General features: G+C 52.9%; 8 protein-coding genes across 8 annotated transcripts; 4 read left to right on the plus strand and 4 right to left on the minus strand.

The window, feature by feature from the left end:
* Positions 1 to 80: 80 nt before the first annotated feature.
* FIBRA_04773 (uncharacterized protein) lies at positions 81 to 599 on the plus strand (the record flags this gene model as incomplete). The annotated part of the gene is made up of 1 exon (XM_012326561.1): positions 81 to 599. One exon carries the CDS (start codon positions 81 to 83, stop codon positions 597 to 599), a length of 519 nt encoding a protein of 172 aa, XP_012181951.1.
* A 1620-nt stretch (positions 600 to 2219) lies between these two features.
* Positions 2220 to 4573, minus strand: FIBRA_04774 (uncharacterized protein; the record flags this gene model as incomplete). Its single annotated transcript, XM_012326562.1, has 5 exons — positions 2220 to 2780; positions 2833 to 2894; positions 2966 to 3220; positions 3277 to 3379; positions 3815 to 4573. The coding sequence occupies 5 exons, from the start codon at positions 4571 to 4573 to the stop codon at positions 2220 to 2222; spliced, it is 1740 nt and encodes a 579-aa protein (XP_012181952.1).
* A 43-nt stretch (positions 4574 to 4616) lies between these two features.
* FIBRA_04775 (uncharacterized protein) lies at positions 4617 to 6730 on the plus strand (the record flags this gene model as incomplete). Its single annotated transcript, XM_012326563.1, has 11 exons — positions 4617 to 4903; positions 4962 to 5079; positions 5140 to 5307; positions 5359 to 5460; positions 5523 to 5768; positions 5825 to 5890; positions 5945 to 5962; positions 6017 to 6103; positions 6248 to 6428; positions 6486 to 6619; positions 6674 to 6730. 11 exons carry the CDS (start codon positions 4617 to 4619, stop codon positions 6728 to 6730), a joined length of 1464 nt encoding a protein of 487 aa, XP_012181953.1.
* A 631-nt stretch (positions 6731 to 7361) lies between these two features.
* FIBRA_04776 (uncharacterized protein) lies at positions 7362 to 8157 on the plus strand (the record flags this gene model as incomplete). The annotated part of the gene is made up of 5 exons (XM_012326564.1): positions 7362 to 7392; positions 7447 to 7489; positions 7542 to 7702; positions 7756 to 7901; positions 7957 to 8157. 5 exons carry the CDS (start codon positions 7362 to 7364, stop codon positions 8155 to 8157), a joined length of 582 nt encoding a protein of 193 aa, XP_012181954.1.
* A 111-nt stretch (positions 8158 to 8268) lies between these two features.
* On the minus strand, positions 8269 to 10096 carry FIBRA_04777 (uncharacterized protein; the record flags this gene model as incomplete). The annotated part of the gene is made up of 7 exons (XM_012326565.1): positions 8269 to 8565; positions 8628 to 8915; positions 8964 to 9062; positions 9115 to 9384; positions 9434 to 9693; positions 9757 to 9803; positions 9852 to 10096. 7 exons carry the CDS (start codon positions 10094 to 10096, stop codon positions 8269 to 8271), a joined length of 1506 nt encoding a protein of 501 aa, XP_012181955.1.
* Positions 10097 to 10597: 501 nt separating this feature from the next.
* FIBRA_04778 (uncharacterized protein) lies at positions 10598 to 11225 on the minus strand (the record flags this gene model as incomplete). The annotated part of the gene is made up of 2 exons (XM_012326566.1): positions 10598 to 11042; positions 11092 to 11225. 2 exons carry the CDS (start codon positions 11223 to 11225, stop codon positions 10598 to 10600), a joined length of 579 nt encoding a protein of 192 aa, XP_012181956.1.
* A 1218-nt stretch (positions 11226 to 12443) lies between these two features.
* On the plus strand, positions 12444 to 13558 carry FIBRA_04779 (uncharacterized protein; the record flags this gene model as incomplete). Its single annotated transcript, XM_012326567.1, has 5 exons — positions 12444 to 12501; positions 12546 to 12652; positions 12714 to 13033; positions 13084 to 13394; positions 13431 to 13558. 5 exons carry the CDS (start codon positions 12444 to 12446, stop codon positions 13556 to 13558), a joined length of 924 nt encoding a protein of 307 aa, XP_012181957.1.
* Positions 13559 to 14159: 601 nt separating this feature from the next.
* On the minus strand, positions 14160 to 15884 carry FIBRA_04780 (uncharacterized protein; the record flags this gene model as incomplete). Its single annotated transcript, XM_012326568.1, has 6 exons — positions 14160 to 14253; positions 14310 to 14785; positions 14842 to 15194; positions 15244 to 15264; positions 15322 to 15699; positions 15755 to 15884. 6 exons carry the CDS (start codon positions 15882 to 15884, stop codon positions 14160 to 14162), a joined length of 1452 nt encoding a protein of 483 aa, XP_012181958.1.
* Between the last annotated feature and the right edge of the window lie 146 nt (positions 15885 to 16030).

The raw sequence follows: 16030 nt of genomic DNA on the forward strand, positions 1-16030 counted from the left end.
CGGTCCCTAGTGCTACCGATTGCGAAGAACGCAGGGAGAGTGTCTCGAGTCAGGACTCGGACCTCGACCCCCGATATGCGATGCAGACAGATGCCGATGCTCGCGACGACCTTGCTGTATTCGGTAGTGCAGTGATGCCTTCTGCTATGCGCAAGCCTGGCATGTCCGTGCTCGCGTTGCCTTCCCGTCACCGCCGCGCCGCACCGCACCTTCGCAAGCCCGAGTTCCTCCTGGATGTGTTCCCCGTCCCCGAGTCTGCGCCTCAGTCTCAGCCATCGAGCAAGGCCCGTCGTCGTCCCGCACCCCTCACACTCACGCCCCCCAGTCCCGCATCAAAGCGCCCTATGAACCCACTCGACGATACCCGTAAGGACTTCATAAACAACTCCTTCGCTCCCACACCCGCCCCCGCCCCAGCTGTCCCTGTACGGGCACCTGCTTCCCCTCATCACCGTAGCCGTCCCGCCGAGCAGCCACTCGTACCTGCTATTCGCGTGGAGTCGCGATCGGCGGCTGCGCGCAAGATCGCACTCGGCGGTAAGCCATCGCTGGGCATGCGCGGCTTGCTCAAGGTCATGGGTGGCAAGAAAGACATCTAGATGTATGCATATCGATCATGCGCTGGCCGTTGTATATCCGCTTGTTAGGAGGGCTGTATTATCTGATCGTTCGCGCTTTCTCTTGTTGTATTCGCACGCAAAAGGTGTGTTGCTTGTTCTGCCCCCTATTCACTATATGTACGACTCGTGTAATTTAATGTGATACGCTTGTACGACCTGAATGTATTGTCACGCCTGTTATTCCCTTATGCCAGTCGCGCGTTTCAGTGCGTTTGTCTTTGTCATGGAGTCCAACGCGAGCTTGGAGCAAACTGACTACATCGACATGTGCGGATGTTCGTCTCATCCAAGACTGCGATAAATTCAATTGTATTTATGTCGACGCGCACACGTGACCGCGACAACACCGAGCACGGTCCGGGTGTCCGAGACGGCGCACTGGGGCCTTCATCGCTAAATGGCCCGGCGCTCAGGCTGGCGGACCATATATATAAATCTCATCAACACAGTGTAAAAAAGGTAAACTGTAGCACATATCATCAAGTTCTACATGTTTCACCGCCTATCAGGTCAATAATCATCGATTACTAATACCAGTGACTAGTGAATCAAGTCTAAATATTCCGAAATTGTTGAAGAACACCTTCAGGTCTGGGCCAAATTTGACAGGTAGTACACGATTCATGACCCACTTGCATTCCAGTGCCCAAGGGACGCGATCAAGTTTTTCTGAATGAGTGAGAGAAGAAAATGATCGAGATACCTCATATGAGTACCAGGTGCGAAGACAACAGCCCAGCTTTGTGTATGCGAGCGCAACGGGTCACACCTAGCTATTTTTATGGCGATATGGTTCATTTGACATGCGACTCGTGGAAATTTTTCCGATAAAATTAGGAACGATGGGATCTACACAGGGAGACGTTGAATGCCGTGGAAAAGGCAAAGAAAATGCGTGGAGCCCACAAACATGTCGGCTTGCAGGACTACGTATGCAGATACTAATCACTACCAGAATCGTCAGATGCAGTACACACACAGCAGAGAAATCAAAGTTTGCTTGGAACAGAAAGGCACCGGACAGGCATCGGAGAGATGCCAACTGAATTGGGGAAGCCTTCAATTCCTCTCTCACAAAATGGTCATTTCCCTACTGGTGGAATGGTCATTTCTCTATTGTGACATCTGCTGCGAAAGATGCCAAGCAGGGCGTCGACTTCCTTGGGAGTCAGCTGGTAACGATGGCACTTCAGAGTTGAAATTATTCAACACACGCTGACCGGTGTCAACATCACGCCACAGTGCTAGCATCAAGGCAACAGAACTTACATGATATATTGTAAATGTTAGCCCGAATACATAACCCAAATACATCAGAAGAAAGAGGACATATTATGTGTCAACAATTTTCAGACCAGTGTTTGCGCGGCGACAGACCTAAATTTTCACTAGGAAGTAGCGGGACACCTAGATAAACAGACAAACCATTCGTCGGTATCTATAGTACGAGCAGGATACTCGAGTACAGGATACAACAAGTGAGGGAATAAGACGAAGACAGTTGAGCAAAGCATGAACCAAAGGTATACACCAGTAAAGACAGATCAGCGAGAGGGTCATGGTCAGAAAGCAGATCAAATGTCGGAGCGAGAACATAAATTAGAGCGCGGCAGTGAAGGTGAGCGCAGCGACAGCAAGGCCAACCGCAGCACGGACGACATGGTTGTCAACCTTCAATGCCCCTGGTGCGGCATTCGCGGCGGCGCCTCCCGCGCTTGTGGTGGCAGCGGTATTCCCAGGAGCGGCGGAACTCGTGGTGGTGGTGGTGAGAGCACTGGTCGTACTCGAGGGAGTGGAAGAGGCTGTCGTGGTAGCAGAAGATGACGTTTCGTTGGCCGTGACCGAGGTGGAAATCGTAGTGCTGTTGACGCCGACCGAGAAAGTGGTCAAATTAGCGGATGTAACAGGGGGAGCCGAGGGGGTGGAGTAGTTCGACGCTCCCGTAGTGCTTCCACCGTATGCGGGGGGAGTGGCCGAACCACTCTGGCCGACAATGGTTCCGGTGCCCCAGTAAATGGTCTGTCCATTGGATACCGTGCTTTCGGTCGGTGGTGTGGTCTGGCCGCTAGGGGAGGCAATGGCGAAACGTCCTGTCCAGTATACCGACGAGGAATACGGAGATGTGAATTGGTAAAAATAAATTTGCGAGTTGGGGTCCACCTATAAGAACGGAATTAGATTTCGCTCCAGTCGCAATCGGCTGACCACATACGTTAGGGCAAGGATAACTATAGGTATTATTCGCCGCGTTGGTTCCATCGACAGTGCCCACGGCTTAGAAGAACGAAGGAAACACGATACAAGATGAGCGCCACAACAACATTTCAGATGAAAACAGAGCGCACTTGTTAAATACTGCATGTCGGTGTTGGAGCCAGTCATGAGCTCGATGTTCATGACGGTCCAAATGCCTTGGGGATCCGCGTCCCAGCCGACTTCACAAGCGGCGCCCTCGTCATAGACGGCGCCGGGGCTAGGTGTGGTAGGGGTAGGGTCCGCATGTACAAGAGCAAATGGGACAATAAGTGCGGCGAGGTAAACGAGTGAGACCATCTTGGGACTGTACGGTTGCTTATGGACGAGCAATGCACGGGACGAGACTGTCTGTCGGTTTGAACGGTGAGAAATTGTCTGTCGGGTATCAGCAAACGCTTACTTTCAGACTGCGTTTGGAGACGGGAGAAAAAGAGTGGCGACGGTAAGGAACGACGAGTCTTGGTTCTCGAATCCGGGAGAGGCGAGCGGGGCGAGGGCAAGTACTTATACAGCGGCGTCAATGTCGGTCAGCCATTTGAGTTTAGGACATATTGCCAAGGAAATAAGAGCACATGGATGAACTTGAGCGGTGTTCGAATTACTACAATTGCCTTATCGGGCCAATCCTTGGGCATTATCAAAATACGCGTCTTCGGATCAGCGCCCACACTCGCGGTTGCGACACGACGCTGTAATTCAACTTTGTCTATACCGCAATTATCTATTGTCGACGTAGTCTTGGTTGAATGCCTCTACATCCGTGTGCCACTAAACTCTACGATCGCTATCTCAATCCACCGCCGACGATGTCCCTCATGGATCGTCGCGTCTACCCAGTAGCGCCTCGCCGCTGCCAGCTCCTATTCCTCGACACGGTGGACCTGGGAATACAGCATCCTGCATCAGGAACAATATCCCGTCGTGAGAAGTCCGCCCACCTCAGCTGCCAGTTGAGTCCATTCTGTTAACGCTCGCAGGTATTCGTCCTTTCCCTCGTCCACACAAGTGTCCGGATTCCACAGCACGAATGATGAGAAGGTTGAAATTGGTTGCAACACCCGGATCTGGCCCTCCGAGTCATCTGCCACTTCCGTCTCCTCGGTCCCGACAGTACAACATCCGTCTTTTTCGACGACAGAACCTTGTGCCTCGGGGCTGATTGTCTTCCCTGAGCGTCGTGTAGTGCGTCTGCTGACCGGTGCATCTCCGCCCCTGGGTCCTGTCATCAGGCTTGGCTTCTCATCTCCACCGCCCGATGCCTGTAGCACCAGTCCAGAATAACCTTCAGGTAGATAGACCTGCAGACCTTGCAATGTACGCCCCCTGAACGAGGCAACATATCTCTTAGGAGGTGATGTATGGGATCCTGCTCCGTTCAATTCCTCGACTTCCATGTTCTTTGTGGATGATCCGCTGTCTGCGGAGACCAGTGTCATACTCGGCGACGTGGACACTAACGTAGATTGCAATGGATCTGATGTCTGCGAGTCACCTTCAGGAAGCGAAGACACATTTGCATTTTGTAGTAGTGGAAGTTCCTGTCCGTAGTTAGGTGGCGGGGCTGACTTCACCCGGAAATAAGTTGATATGGGAGCTGGTCCGGAGTATGCGATATGAAAGGGCATGAGGTACGGCGTGCTTTCGGGAAGTTTAGCATCTGCACGCGATATTTTGAGGGTAGGAGGACTCGAATGCATAGTTACAGGAAGAGCTTTTACAGCGCTCTGAGTCTGACTGACAATGGGCGAGAGGAAGGAGGATGATAGAGGTGGCGGACTTGCGATGATCGCGTCGCGACGCGCTCAGAAGAGTATCACGTGTCTAGCGCGTCTCTCAAATAGCGCCAAACGCGTTACACACCGCGGCGGCGCGCGACTCGACGCGCCGCAACAGCCTGAGATACTTCCGGACCGCCAACAGCTATTGTGCAATTTCTTCCCTTCTGCTATGTCTCAGCCAGACCCGGACACTATTCGAAGGGTCACTCGCGACATAATAACCAAAGCTTCAGACAATGGTACTTTGGAGTGCGTAAATGCCGCCGTTCTTGTATGCACTGTGGCTGATGCAATGGGTGGACGAAAGGGAGTTGACGCCACGCCTCGTGCGCAAAGAGGTCGAAATAGTGTGCTCATATGAAGAAGGGGAATTGGATGACGCGGCATATAAAGCTATAGTTAAGGAGGCAACTGCAATCGCAATGGTGTGGATTCCACTGACATTATCAGGTTGTTATGAACTGAGTGGGATTATGCACGCGCAGGCCGAGCTTGAGAATAAAATTACGGCGGATGAAGCAAAAAATGATAGCGACGCCAAACGTAAGAGGCCGAAGTCGTCTAAAAGCCAGAGTAAGAAGTCCACAGCCAAGGAGAAGAAAGCAGCCAAGGAAGATAAGCCTGCAACAAAAAAGGCAAACAAGCGGTCGGCTGTAAGCCCGTCCACTGCATTTTTGCATTGCCACCGTCTCACGAATGATCAGTCGGTCGTCCCGTCGTCCTCGGACGAGGACACCACCGCCCCTGCCAAGTCGAGTACTAACGCACGCGCCAAGACAAACAAAGCAGCAGTGCTCTCGGATGTGGTACGTATGCTCATTCCGCTGAATTAGTGACCCAGATTTATCGGTAGCCATCTGCATTTCAGAGCCCTGGTGTTGAGCCTGAAGGAGAGCCACCAAGAAAGCGTCAGAAGAAGGTTGCTGGGGATGCAAAACTGGCCTCTAAATCCGAGGCTGAACCTTCATCGAAAGCAAAAGCTGCACCTCTGCGCAGCCCCATTGTCAAGCCAGACTCGAAGATTGCTAATGATCCTCGTCCAGAGTCTTCCGCGGCGTCCCCTCCTGATGAGGTCCTAGCGATATCGGGATCAAATGGAAATGCGGAAGGAGACGTGAGCCACATACGAGCCCTCGTCTGCAAGACTAGCCTCACCGATAATTTTCGCAGAAAAGTGAGTTGGAAATGTCGGTTCTGATCGATGAGCCAAAGCAAAGTCACAAGAAAAAGGGCAAGGTGCGCAGAATCTCCTGTCCCGACGTGAATAAATACTCACTCGCTTTTCGGTAGGAAATCGAGGTGAAGACGGTGAGTGGGAAGGTTGTTCCCGTCAAGTTATGAATTTCACGAGTGCATGAATAGCGACCCAAAAAGGAAGCCAAGGAGAGAAAGGGCAAGCAGCCAGTCAAGGAGTTATCTAAGGATGAAGAAACAATCAAACGCTTGAAGGTAGGTGTGAACCGGCACATTTTCTGAGGCTGTCCTGTCTTGCGCTCAAGGCCAGCATGGACCGTGGGTTCGGAGCTAATGTCACCAGGTTCATGGCTGTGCTGGGCTAATACTGATTTTATGTTCTTGCCATCTACTCTCCAGTCATTTGTGGTCGCCTGTGGTGTTCGGAAAGCTTGGGCTAGGGAGTTCAAAAACCTAGACAGCCCTTCGGAGCAAATAAAGCGACTGAAGACAATCCTCGCGGATCTTGGGATGACAGGCCGTATGAGCATGGAACAGGCAAAAGCCATACGAGCGAAACGAGAATTGGCACAGGAGCTCGGTTCGTCCGCTACTTTGCGCATCACGAATTAAAGTCCTCGCTAACTGAGGCACGCAGAGGACGTCCAAACGTTCGAGAAGTCCGTGGTGTCTGGTCCAGCCGCCGGACGTAATAAAAAGAAGGACGAGTCACAGCGGTCATCCTCGGATGAAGAATCTGATGGGAACGTCGCCGAAGCACCGAAACGACGTGTGCGTACTTTTTGACGTTGGGCGCATGCCAACCATTCTAAAGTTTTCAAATAGTCAAACGCCCGCCAAAGCATTATGGCATTTTTAGGTGACCAAAGTGACGACGACTGACCGACGTGATGGATTCTGATTCCTTGGCTCTTTAATCTCATGTCACTATAACCTGAAGTTATCATCTTCCGGGCGGGGCCGATGCGAGTTGTCAAGCATGAGGCGGTGGATGTCTCATGGGGACACTAAGTATAACCCTTTCTATACGGCCAGAAAACTGGTATCGTGGTCGACACGATAGGCGTACGTATACGTTAATAAAATATAATTCAAGAGTTGCAAGTTCGCGGGAGTCTCAAATCCCAAAATCATGTATACGAGTGACTGTCTTGTCTCTTGTCACCGTTACATACTCCTGTATCACGCAGAGCATATTGCAGAGCATATGTGATAGCGAAGAAGACCGGTGCTTTTGTTGCCAGGGCGTGCCCTGCGCACAACGCCACTCCAGCTGAGATGCCAGTTACTTGCGGAGATCGGACCGGACTTGGATCGTCGACATGGAGGGTGGTGCGCATCCCACCTGAATCCAACGATCATCATCGTGACCGAGGGCCTGAACAACGTTCGACGACACTCCTTTCAGCCTCGCCATACCTAGGTGAGCCAATATTCCGTATGTTGCCGCAGGTGACGTAGATTCTCCGAGTTTGACGAACGTCTAGCGCGACCCGCAGCCACAAGAGCCGACATGGCTCTGTCTACATACACAACGCCGTCCGGTATGTCGAGACAACTCGGAAGACCCAGAAAGATGTGCATTAACATCTTTTCAGGGTATCGGCTTCCTTCAATTCATTCCGCGCCGCCCTTCTTCACGTCAGATCCTGGTCATACGATGCGCTTGTCCGTCCTAATCTTGCCTCCGCAGACCGCAGCCTAATGCAGCGACCCAAGCGACCTTCACCAAGCACTGGACGAGGCTCATCCTATTTTATGCGCGGCACAGGCGGCTGTTCTACCTACGCGTAGAGGACGCCGAGACGACAGGGGGCGACTGGGACGAGATTCTGAGAAACAGCAGGATCAATCGTACGTCACCGCTTCAACGCATATCCTGTGCTTTCTGAAATCGTATTTCGAAGGGCGAATACATCCCCCACATCTTTCATTTCTCTTAGGGGAATTGGTATCCCAGCACCTGGCCGTGTACGAGCCTCCAAAGCAGACAAGAACCGTACTCCTGTATTGGCGCCTACCGGAGGAGTGGGCTGAAGTGTTGCATGACTGGGTGCGCTGCCTTCGATCGCGTGTATCTGCCGTATCGTTTTGATGTGCATTCATAGGCCGCATCAACTGGCCAGATGAACACGATACTGACTTTCTACGAAATTGCAGAACCGCCCGTACCATCGCCATTGTCTGGTATTCCCCCTACCCTACTACGCGCCGCCATCAACATACTGATCAAACAAAGTCGCGCGCAAATAATCGCCATATCGGACGGTGAAGGTGTTCGGTTCTTGGCTGGTAATACAAGTAGATGAAATCGTAACGCTAGAGGACGCATTGCAGATGTATTGTTCACGTTGCACCACCGTAGCAAGCTTACATTATCATGATCGTAGACATTGGCATTATGTTGCAGTTTTCTAATACTACCCACGAACCCTCTGCCTCGTCGCAGCGACGAGGATACTCGTGACACTAGTAGCAACTGCGCAGGTGCCCACGAAAACCTCCAGCTGCTCAAAGCCAAAGGCACCATACCGCATGCTTGACCCTTCTGCTGACGCTCTCCCTACGTCATAGAGAAAGCCGGAGATGATGGGACCGATGACTACTGCAGCCCCCTTAGCGAAATATGTCAACGCCCAGATCAAGCTGGACTGTTCCGGCTTATTGCCAGCACAGTCGGCGGCGGCTACTGGTCCTACCGAGCAATAACCGCCCATCTATGAGGATCCGAGCGCATGAGTGAGCAGATCGCGGCTCAGTGAGTGTGAGACAGACGTACCAGACCGCCGAAAATGATGGCGAATGTAAACACCAGGGGGAGCGTATGGGCGAAGCCCCAAAGCAAGAATACAGCCATCCCACTCCCCAATGTACTGATAAACATGATCCAGGCGTACGGGAGGCGATCGCATAAGTGTCCGACGACGATCTGCCCGACGACACCTGCGGAGTTGAACAGCGATAGAGCGATGGACGCTGAGAGCGGCGAGGATATGACTTTGACGAAGGGCGCGATGTAGAGTGAGACGGAGAAAAATGACATTGCCTGGAGCGCTGTAGAAACAACCTGGAGGATTGATGAGCATTGACCCAGTGGTTGGATTTTTGGTCTTACCAGAGACCAGAAGAGAGGCGTCTTGATGAAATGCATTTGTGGAGGAATGAAACGGGGCCTACTTTGGCCGCGCTGGAATCTAGGTACTGGGAGGCGGGGCTGGAGCCCGGGGAGCGCCACACCCACCAAGACGAATGTTAATGCTGCCCACAGTCGTAAGGTCCATCGGAATCCGAGCTTGTTTAGTAACAACTCCAACAGGAACGGAAATACGAAACCTGTGCTTTGCGTTCAGCACCAGCATGGGATGCACAACCACAAAGAGGAACTCGCCGCCAAGACCAGAACCTGAGAATATGATCCCGGTGGCGAGGCCGCGACGTTGGACGAACCATTGAGGCAGTAGAACGAGGATGGGGAAATACATTAGTCCGGCGCTTATGCCGAAAAGCACACCTTGGAGCATTACAAGCTGCCAGATCTGTACAAAATATCCAGATGGTATTCACATTGCGAGTGTCCCTACTTACCTGGTTTACGAAGCTCGCCAATAATAGGGACAGTGAGGCGATTAAGAGCCCAACGTAGATGCTGACTTGCAGCAGGTCAGGATAGCGCTCGAAAAACAGAGACAGGAATATTGTCTGCAAAAATACGTTGTCCACATGGTCAAAAATAGACAATACAAAGTCAGGTACCTCCATGTATTGAATAGCAATCGCCGTCGTCCCCACTGCAGCGATCAACACCGGCGAGGCTTTGTTGAAAGGTGGGTTGGATGTATAATAATCTGGGCGGGTAAGCCGGTACTTCACGTCTGGTATGACCAACCAGAATCACAAGAAATGCACACCTTGGAATATACCATAACTAGAGAGGACGAAGACGCAATGAAAGCGACTACGGATTTATCCCGACATCAACGTGCATTCATCGAAGGAAACACACCTAAACGTGAAACCCCAAGTCACCACTTCCAACAAAAATCCGGAGATGCAGAACCGCCAGGCCTTCCATCCGCCGTCGATGGGAGCTAATTCATGCACACTCACAACGGGGGGTGTCACAGTGGCCATATATTCTGCTGCATAGGCCTCTATCTCGTCGGTGGTCGGAAGCTCACCGGCAATGACAGGAAGTTCATAAGTCTCTGGAATGACCTCTACCTGTGGCTCGCGACTTCGAGAAGCCATTTGTTGTGTAGGATCAAGACTGGACTACGTCGGCGACTCTGAGAGTCGCGTAGTCCGAGTCGATGACTCGATGATGTGATTCGCCGAAGGCATAAACGACTTTACTATATTTGGTATGGATGTGATCCGGGCTCATCCTTCATATTCCCGAATCAAACCTCGAAGTCGTCTCCGCACTTCATATAGGAACATGAACTCGATATGTTTAGACTGTCGCTGGCGTTCCCCCGGCTCAGAAGAAAAGCGATAAGACGTCGACACTTGGATGACCGGGGATGACAGGATCAACGCCCAGGAAGATAGCATTCAATTGGGATTGTTCGCACACTGTCTCCGGGCGGCGCCGATGGTCACTTCTGAGCTGGAGGGTGGCCACGTCCTTGGCGAGTGCGGGGAAGGCTTCCATTGGGTGGCGAACCAGACTATGTATAGTTATAAAATTGTCGTACAATATCAAGCAGCGTGAACATCGTGAACAACAGGACCCCAGCGTCAAATGCATTACGCGTCATCATCCGACCCGTGTCCAACTTGTGAAGGCGCACCAAAGTTGATGCTCCCCAGACTGCTGTCCGAATCAAATCGCACCCGGGGAGAGAACGTGGCTGCTGTAGGAAGACCAGATCGGTGGTGGTCGTCAATTGGTGTCGATGGGAATTCCGGTTCCTCCCCATCGCTCACCGACTCATGAGAATCGAAAGATTCAAACAGAGTAGGACGTCTTGTTGGGAACAGTATCGGCCTTGCCAGAGCTCCAGCAGCAACGGCCTTAGTCGGGTCAAAGGGAGAACCAAGTAGACGTGGGCGCTTAGTAATACGAAGGATCGGCCTTTCTTCATCGCTGTCTACGATTCGAGGGAAGAGCGCTAGTCCCGATGAAGTGTCTAGCGACGCCTGGCTGCTTGTACGTTTTGAGGATAGCCTCTCCGTCACACCCTCTAGACGTCTAGGGCAACGTCAGAACCGCCAACACACGCTCAACAAACCAAACGTACAGTTTTTTCACCTCTCTGTACTTCTCCTTCAAGCCGTTGTATTTTGTTCTCAGACCGCTCAGCTCCTTTCTAAGGCGCTCGTTTTCTAGTCGCGCATCGCGTTCCCCTGCTGCGTGTGTCGAGGATGCAGCCATGACGGACTCGCAGCGCTCCATAAGCATTGTTTTGTCCTGGTGAAGACCTCTGACGCGCTCTTCGAGGCGTGCAACCATCGACCTGAGCTGTTTGGACGAAGTTGACGGCGCGTCGAGGTAGACGCGCCGAACACTCGGAAGGATGAATTTGTGGTATTTGGAAGGAATGGATCGGGTATCGGGTATAGCTGCAAAACGGTGGTTCAGCGTCGCAGTCACCAGGTCTAGCAAATGGCCCAAAATATACCAATAGGAAACGCGGAGCGACAAGTGGGACAAGACGCAGTGATCGCGTCCGCTGAGCTTGCTTCTATGTGTGCAAACAGGCACTTTTCACAGTGTATATGTCCTGCGGTGTGCTCGGTGAGATTGCTGATTAGCCGTCATGAACTGCGGACGCACCACATGGGGTGGACACAGGGTTCTTGAGGTCGTCCAGACAGATAGCGCATGATGCCTCGGTCATCCTGCCTTGCGGAATGTGCTATCGCATCAGCACTGTGGGGAGGTGTGGAGAGGACTTGTCTGATTGACAGGTTTCGTCGAGTGGGTTCGGGGCCAAGTTGTGTTCAAGCCTCGGACTCGCGACGCGTCGCGTTTCAGCCGGAGGTCACCATCACGTGAACGTGACTGTTACGCGTTTCGGCTGGAATTGGGTCGAGCCTTTCTCGCTGCGACTCGTCCTCTTGGCTCCTCCTTCGTCTGGTCCACACTGTTCTCGCCGCCAGTGCCTCAGCGGACCATTTCCGCGGATATCTGTGTGTTCCGCGCAAGAGGATATCTCGCTGCAAAGGCATGGAGGGTAGAATCTCTCAGCGGCCGGCCAGTGCTTCTCTTGCCACGCCGTCAGATCTCGGAAACCATGCATGGAACGCTCGCAACTCACCCGTAAACCTTTCGTCGGGCTGCAGCTTTCGCATTGAGTCGCCCTCAGCTGCTGTCACCGAACATCGCCGCAGGATCATATCGACTCGGGTGATCGTTCTCCAGCCTCCGGCGAACAAGGTCCACAGTTCTTAGCCCGCGCAGTGTGGTTCTCGAAGCGCCTACCGCTCTCAGCCACCATCTGTGTCAATGTGAGCTGACAGAGTGGGTGGGCTACAATGCGTCTACGGTAGACTCCGGATGTCATTCATTCCTGCAGCTTCCGCCCGTATATGTGTATAAATCTCGACTCCAGGTCCCCAAGCGGCATCTACTACATCGCCCCCTTCATCCATGCCTACTTGTGCCATCTGCTTGAACGTCCTCAAGGACCCAGCTGCTCTTCCATGCGGTACGCTACATACGTATATCGCACTAGCTCCGGCTAATGTCCAGTCCAGGCCACGTCTTCTGCTACCGCTGTATCGTCCAGGTGGTTCGCAGCATTACCCCATATGTACACCACCACTTTTGCCCAGCGTGCAGACATCAGTATACCGTCTGTGAGTAATGTGCTACATTCTTTACCGATGGGAGTTTTGATGTGTGTGTGTTGTAGCTCAGGTGGACCCTAACCTGGTCCCTCATCACCTACAATCGCACGTCACCCCTGCAATACGCAAACTGCGCCTGGACTACAGCATTCCGAGTGCTTCTACTACGCCACCTACCAGTACAGAACTTGATCAACTTCGTGCTGAAATTGCTTCGTTGCGAGAGTGCTGCATGGTGTGGCGTAAACGCGCCGCCTTACACGCTACGGCCACCATGAGCCTCGTGGGGTTGGCCCGTATGACACGCGATGGGGCTGTAAAAATGAAGGCCCAGAAAGATGAACTCGAAACAAAATATGTCGCTTTGAAGCGAAGTTTTGAGGAGTCGCAGTACGTAATTCTTCCATTGTGTCAGCTGTATGCTCACCATCGCTTTTCAGAACTCTTGCCACTTTCCCCCCTCAGCCCGAGCGGCAACGAGAGTCAAGACCTGCTTTCTGCCCAACCTTCTGCGAGACTCCTCAACCGTTAAGTCCGAACTCATCCCGTGCGGCCTCACATCGGTCCTTCCGCACATCCTCGCCCGCTCTGAGCGACGCCAGCTACTGTTCGGAGTGCTCTGAATGCTGTCACTCGAGGAAACGGAAGAGAGAAGACACCGACACGAGGCCAATCAAGCGGTCGCACTCCAGTATGTCGGTTTTGCCTCCGTCGCCGCAGCTCAGGAGGGCGGGAGAAGAACGTGTCATGGGTTAGCAGCTCCTTCTCATCTTGTTCCGGACCTCAGGATCATTTGTCCCGCTGCCCTTGGACACTGGGGATATACCCGGTTGCTGCCTGCGTGTTTTCTACCCGTTTTCATTCGGATATGTCAACCCCCGCTCTGCCTTCACCCTTCACCCTCAATTGATGTAGTCGGCTCCGACATCGATTATAACCTGCAGGGTTTCATATGTCCGCCCTGACTTTCGGGGCGGACCCTCCTTCGCATTACGTGAGTAACTACAGTAACCTTTCGCTTAAGTGCCATTCGCTGATGCGTTATTTTCCAGCGTCCGGCCATGATCACAACAGTTGTTTGTGATGCATGTATACCACGAGCGCATGTACATACATTAGTCAGTGCAGTTTGCGTCATTCAGATACCAGATTCTTTTTTTCTCATACGAACGACTTCTGTGCTGCTTGGAGCCCATAAGGATCGGGCCACTTCCGGATCCTCCCGGGCACCGCTGTAATCCCCCGCCAGACAGTCACTGGCGTACTAGCGAGAATCGAGTTGGCTGAATGTTCGACAATTCAAGCAGGAGAATGTGCCATCTGCCTGCGCGTAGTGAATTTCTATCAAAAGCACGGGCAGTAAATCATTGGAATTCGGAACTCCATAGGAAATGAATGCAATTAAGTCCAAGGCCTGCGTGAGATAGATAGCATGCTGACAGGGTATAGCAATGCGAAACGCTAAATAATGCGTGTAGATGCGATAAATTCAGCAACGGCAATGAATCCTAGGTGGTCATGGAGGAGGCAAGGCGTCTAGAGACACGGGTGGGGGATCCCCTGCAGTTCGCATAAGTCGACGCAGTCGTCCCAGTTCTTCCGCCAGAGACCTAGCTCTTCAATGTTAATGACTGATTTGGGATGACAGTATCTATTTAAAACGCACTTTGCCGTCTGCCATGCCTCTTCGCTCTCCCTCCCCGCCTTCTCCACCTCCACCCTCAACTGGCCGATGTCCTCTCGGAAGCTGTCCTCAATCTCCTTGCGGATTTGCTCGCGCTCATCGCGCAAGCGTTTCACCTCCCCCATTCCTGCACCACCATCCTCTCTCTCCTTTCTCACTTCTTCCACGAGCGTACTGTACTTCTTACCCATATCTTCAGCTTCACGCAAGACTTTTTCTTCTCTCTTACGCATCTCGTTCCGCAGACTATCAGTGTCAGCCTGGAAGGAGGCCGCAAGACCCTTCAGAGAATCCCGAAGAACGATATACTCACGCTCCGCCTTCTGGGAGCGCGCAGTGGCTTCCACAAGGGAGGAATCCATCTCGCGGAGCGATTTCTTCGAGTTCGTCGTCTCGAGCTTGAGCTGCGACTTGAGGGTTATGACCTCCGCCTCGGCTTTGCGCGCACGCTCGAGGACCTGGTGTCCGAGGGTCTCACACTTGCGATCTGAAAAGGAGGAGACATGTCACGCACCTCCTGCAGTAGCCGCTCCTTCCTCGCAACGACATTATTCAAACCCTCGTTCTCTAACCGCAGCCGTTCGCGCACCTCCTTCAGGTCCTCCGTTTGGCGCGTCAGTTGACTCACCTGCCGCTGGCTCAGCCGCAGCTGCGCCTTCGTGTTCTCGAGCGCGTTCTTCGCGTTCAGCACCCCCGCCTGCAAGTCGGCGAGGACTTTCGTGGTGTTTCCGGGCGCGAAGGACGATCGTCTATTAGGGGATGTGGCAGGACTCAGTGTGGAGGTCGACGCGGACAGGCTTGTGGAGAGGGACGAGGTTGCGTACGAGCTGTCTTGTTGCCCTTCCTCTGCCAGCGCGCGCGCGTTGCCTGAAACGCGTGTCAAAGTTGTCTCCACTGGCTCGACACGTCTACGTACCTACTGAGGAGACAGGTATTCCTAGAGGGGCACGCGGACGTGAGGGGTTTAGCAACTAGACGGACAGGCAGGACGCACGGCTCAGTGTTCGGGTCGGACTTGGCGGGCGATGGCCCGACGATGTCGGGATGCCCTCCCGAATCCCATTCTCCTCTCCAAACGACAGCCTTCTATCTTCACGCTTGGGCAAAGGTAAAGGCAAATTCGAGTCTGGTCCGGCAAGACTGTGCAGGATCTCGAAGCTGTTGCGCTTCTGCATTCTTGGAGAGAACGCGGTAGGAGGGCTTGTTGGCGGTGGTTGATCAAGCTCCGCGGTTGGCGACAGTGGTGGCGAGTTCATGATGCCCGGTGGTAGAGGACGCGGTCCACGCAAGATCTGGTTTTCAAGGGACTGAAGTTGTGCCTGCTGGTGTCTAATGGAATGCTTCAGCGTGGACATTTGATGTCGCAGGGCCACTGATATCCGAGTCAATGCAAAGCGTGGAATGGAAGAGGAGACCACCTTACATACCTGTGTCGTCTGATAGCGTCACGACGGGGCTGGCAGATCGTCCGCTCGAGCGGACTGAGCTGCGCGATGAAGGGCGGGAGTTCGGACGTGGAGGGGAGAAGGGATATGTGAGCAGGCTCGAGGAGGACATCTACTGTATTACAAAATTCCGCAGGCTATCTTTGGACAACGTTAGTGCGGCCAGAGAGTCAAAATCATGAAGCGAGTGTGAAGTACACAGGTGAGGGATATCTGGATGAGCGCGCAGCAACGGTGGTTTTCCGACGGGTCCGAGTA

Source organism: Fibroporia radiculosa (assembly GCF_000313525.1).
Source record: "Fibroporia radiculosa TFFH 294 genomic supercontigs, scaffold3357, whole genome shotgun sequence".
Classification (NCBI taxonomy): Eukaryota; Fungi; Basidiomycota; class Agaricomycetes; order Polyporales; family Fibroporiaceae; genus Fibroporia; species Fibroporia radiculosa.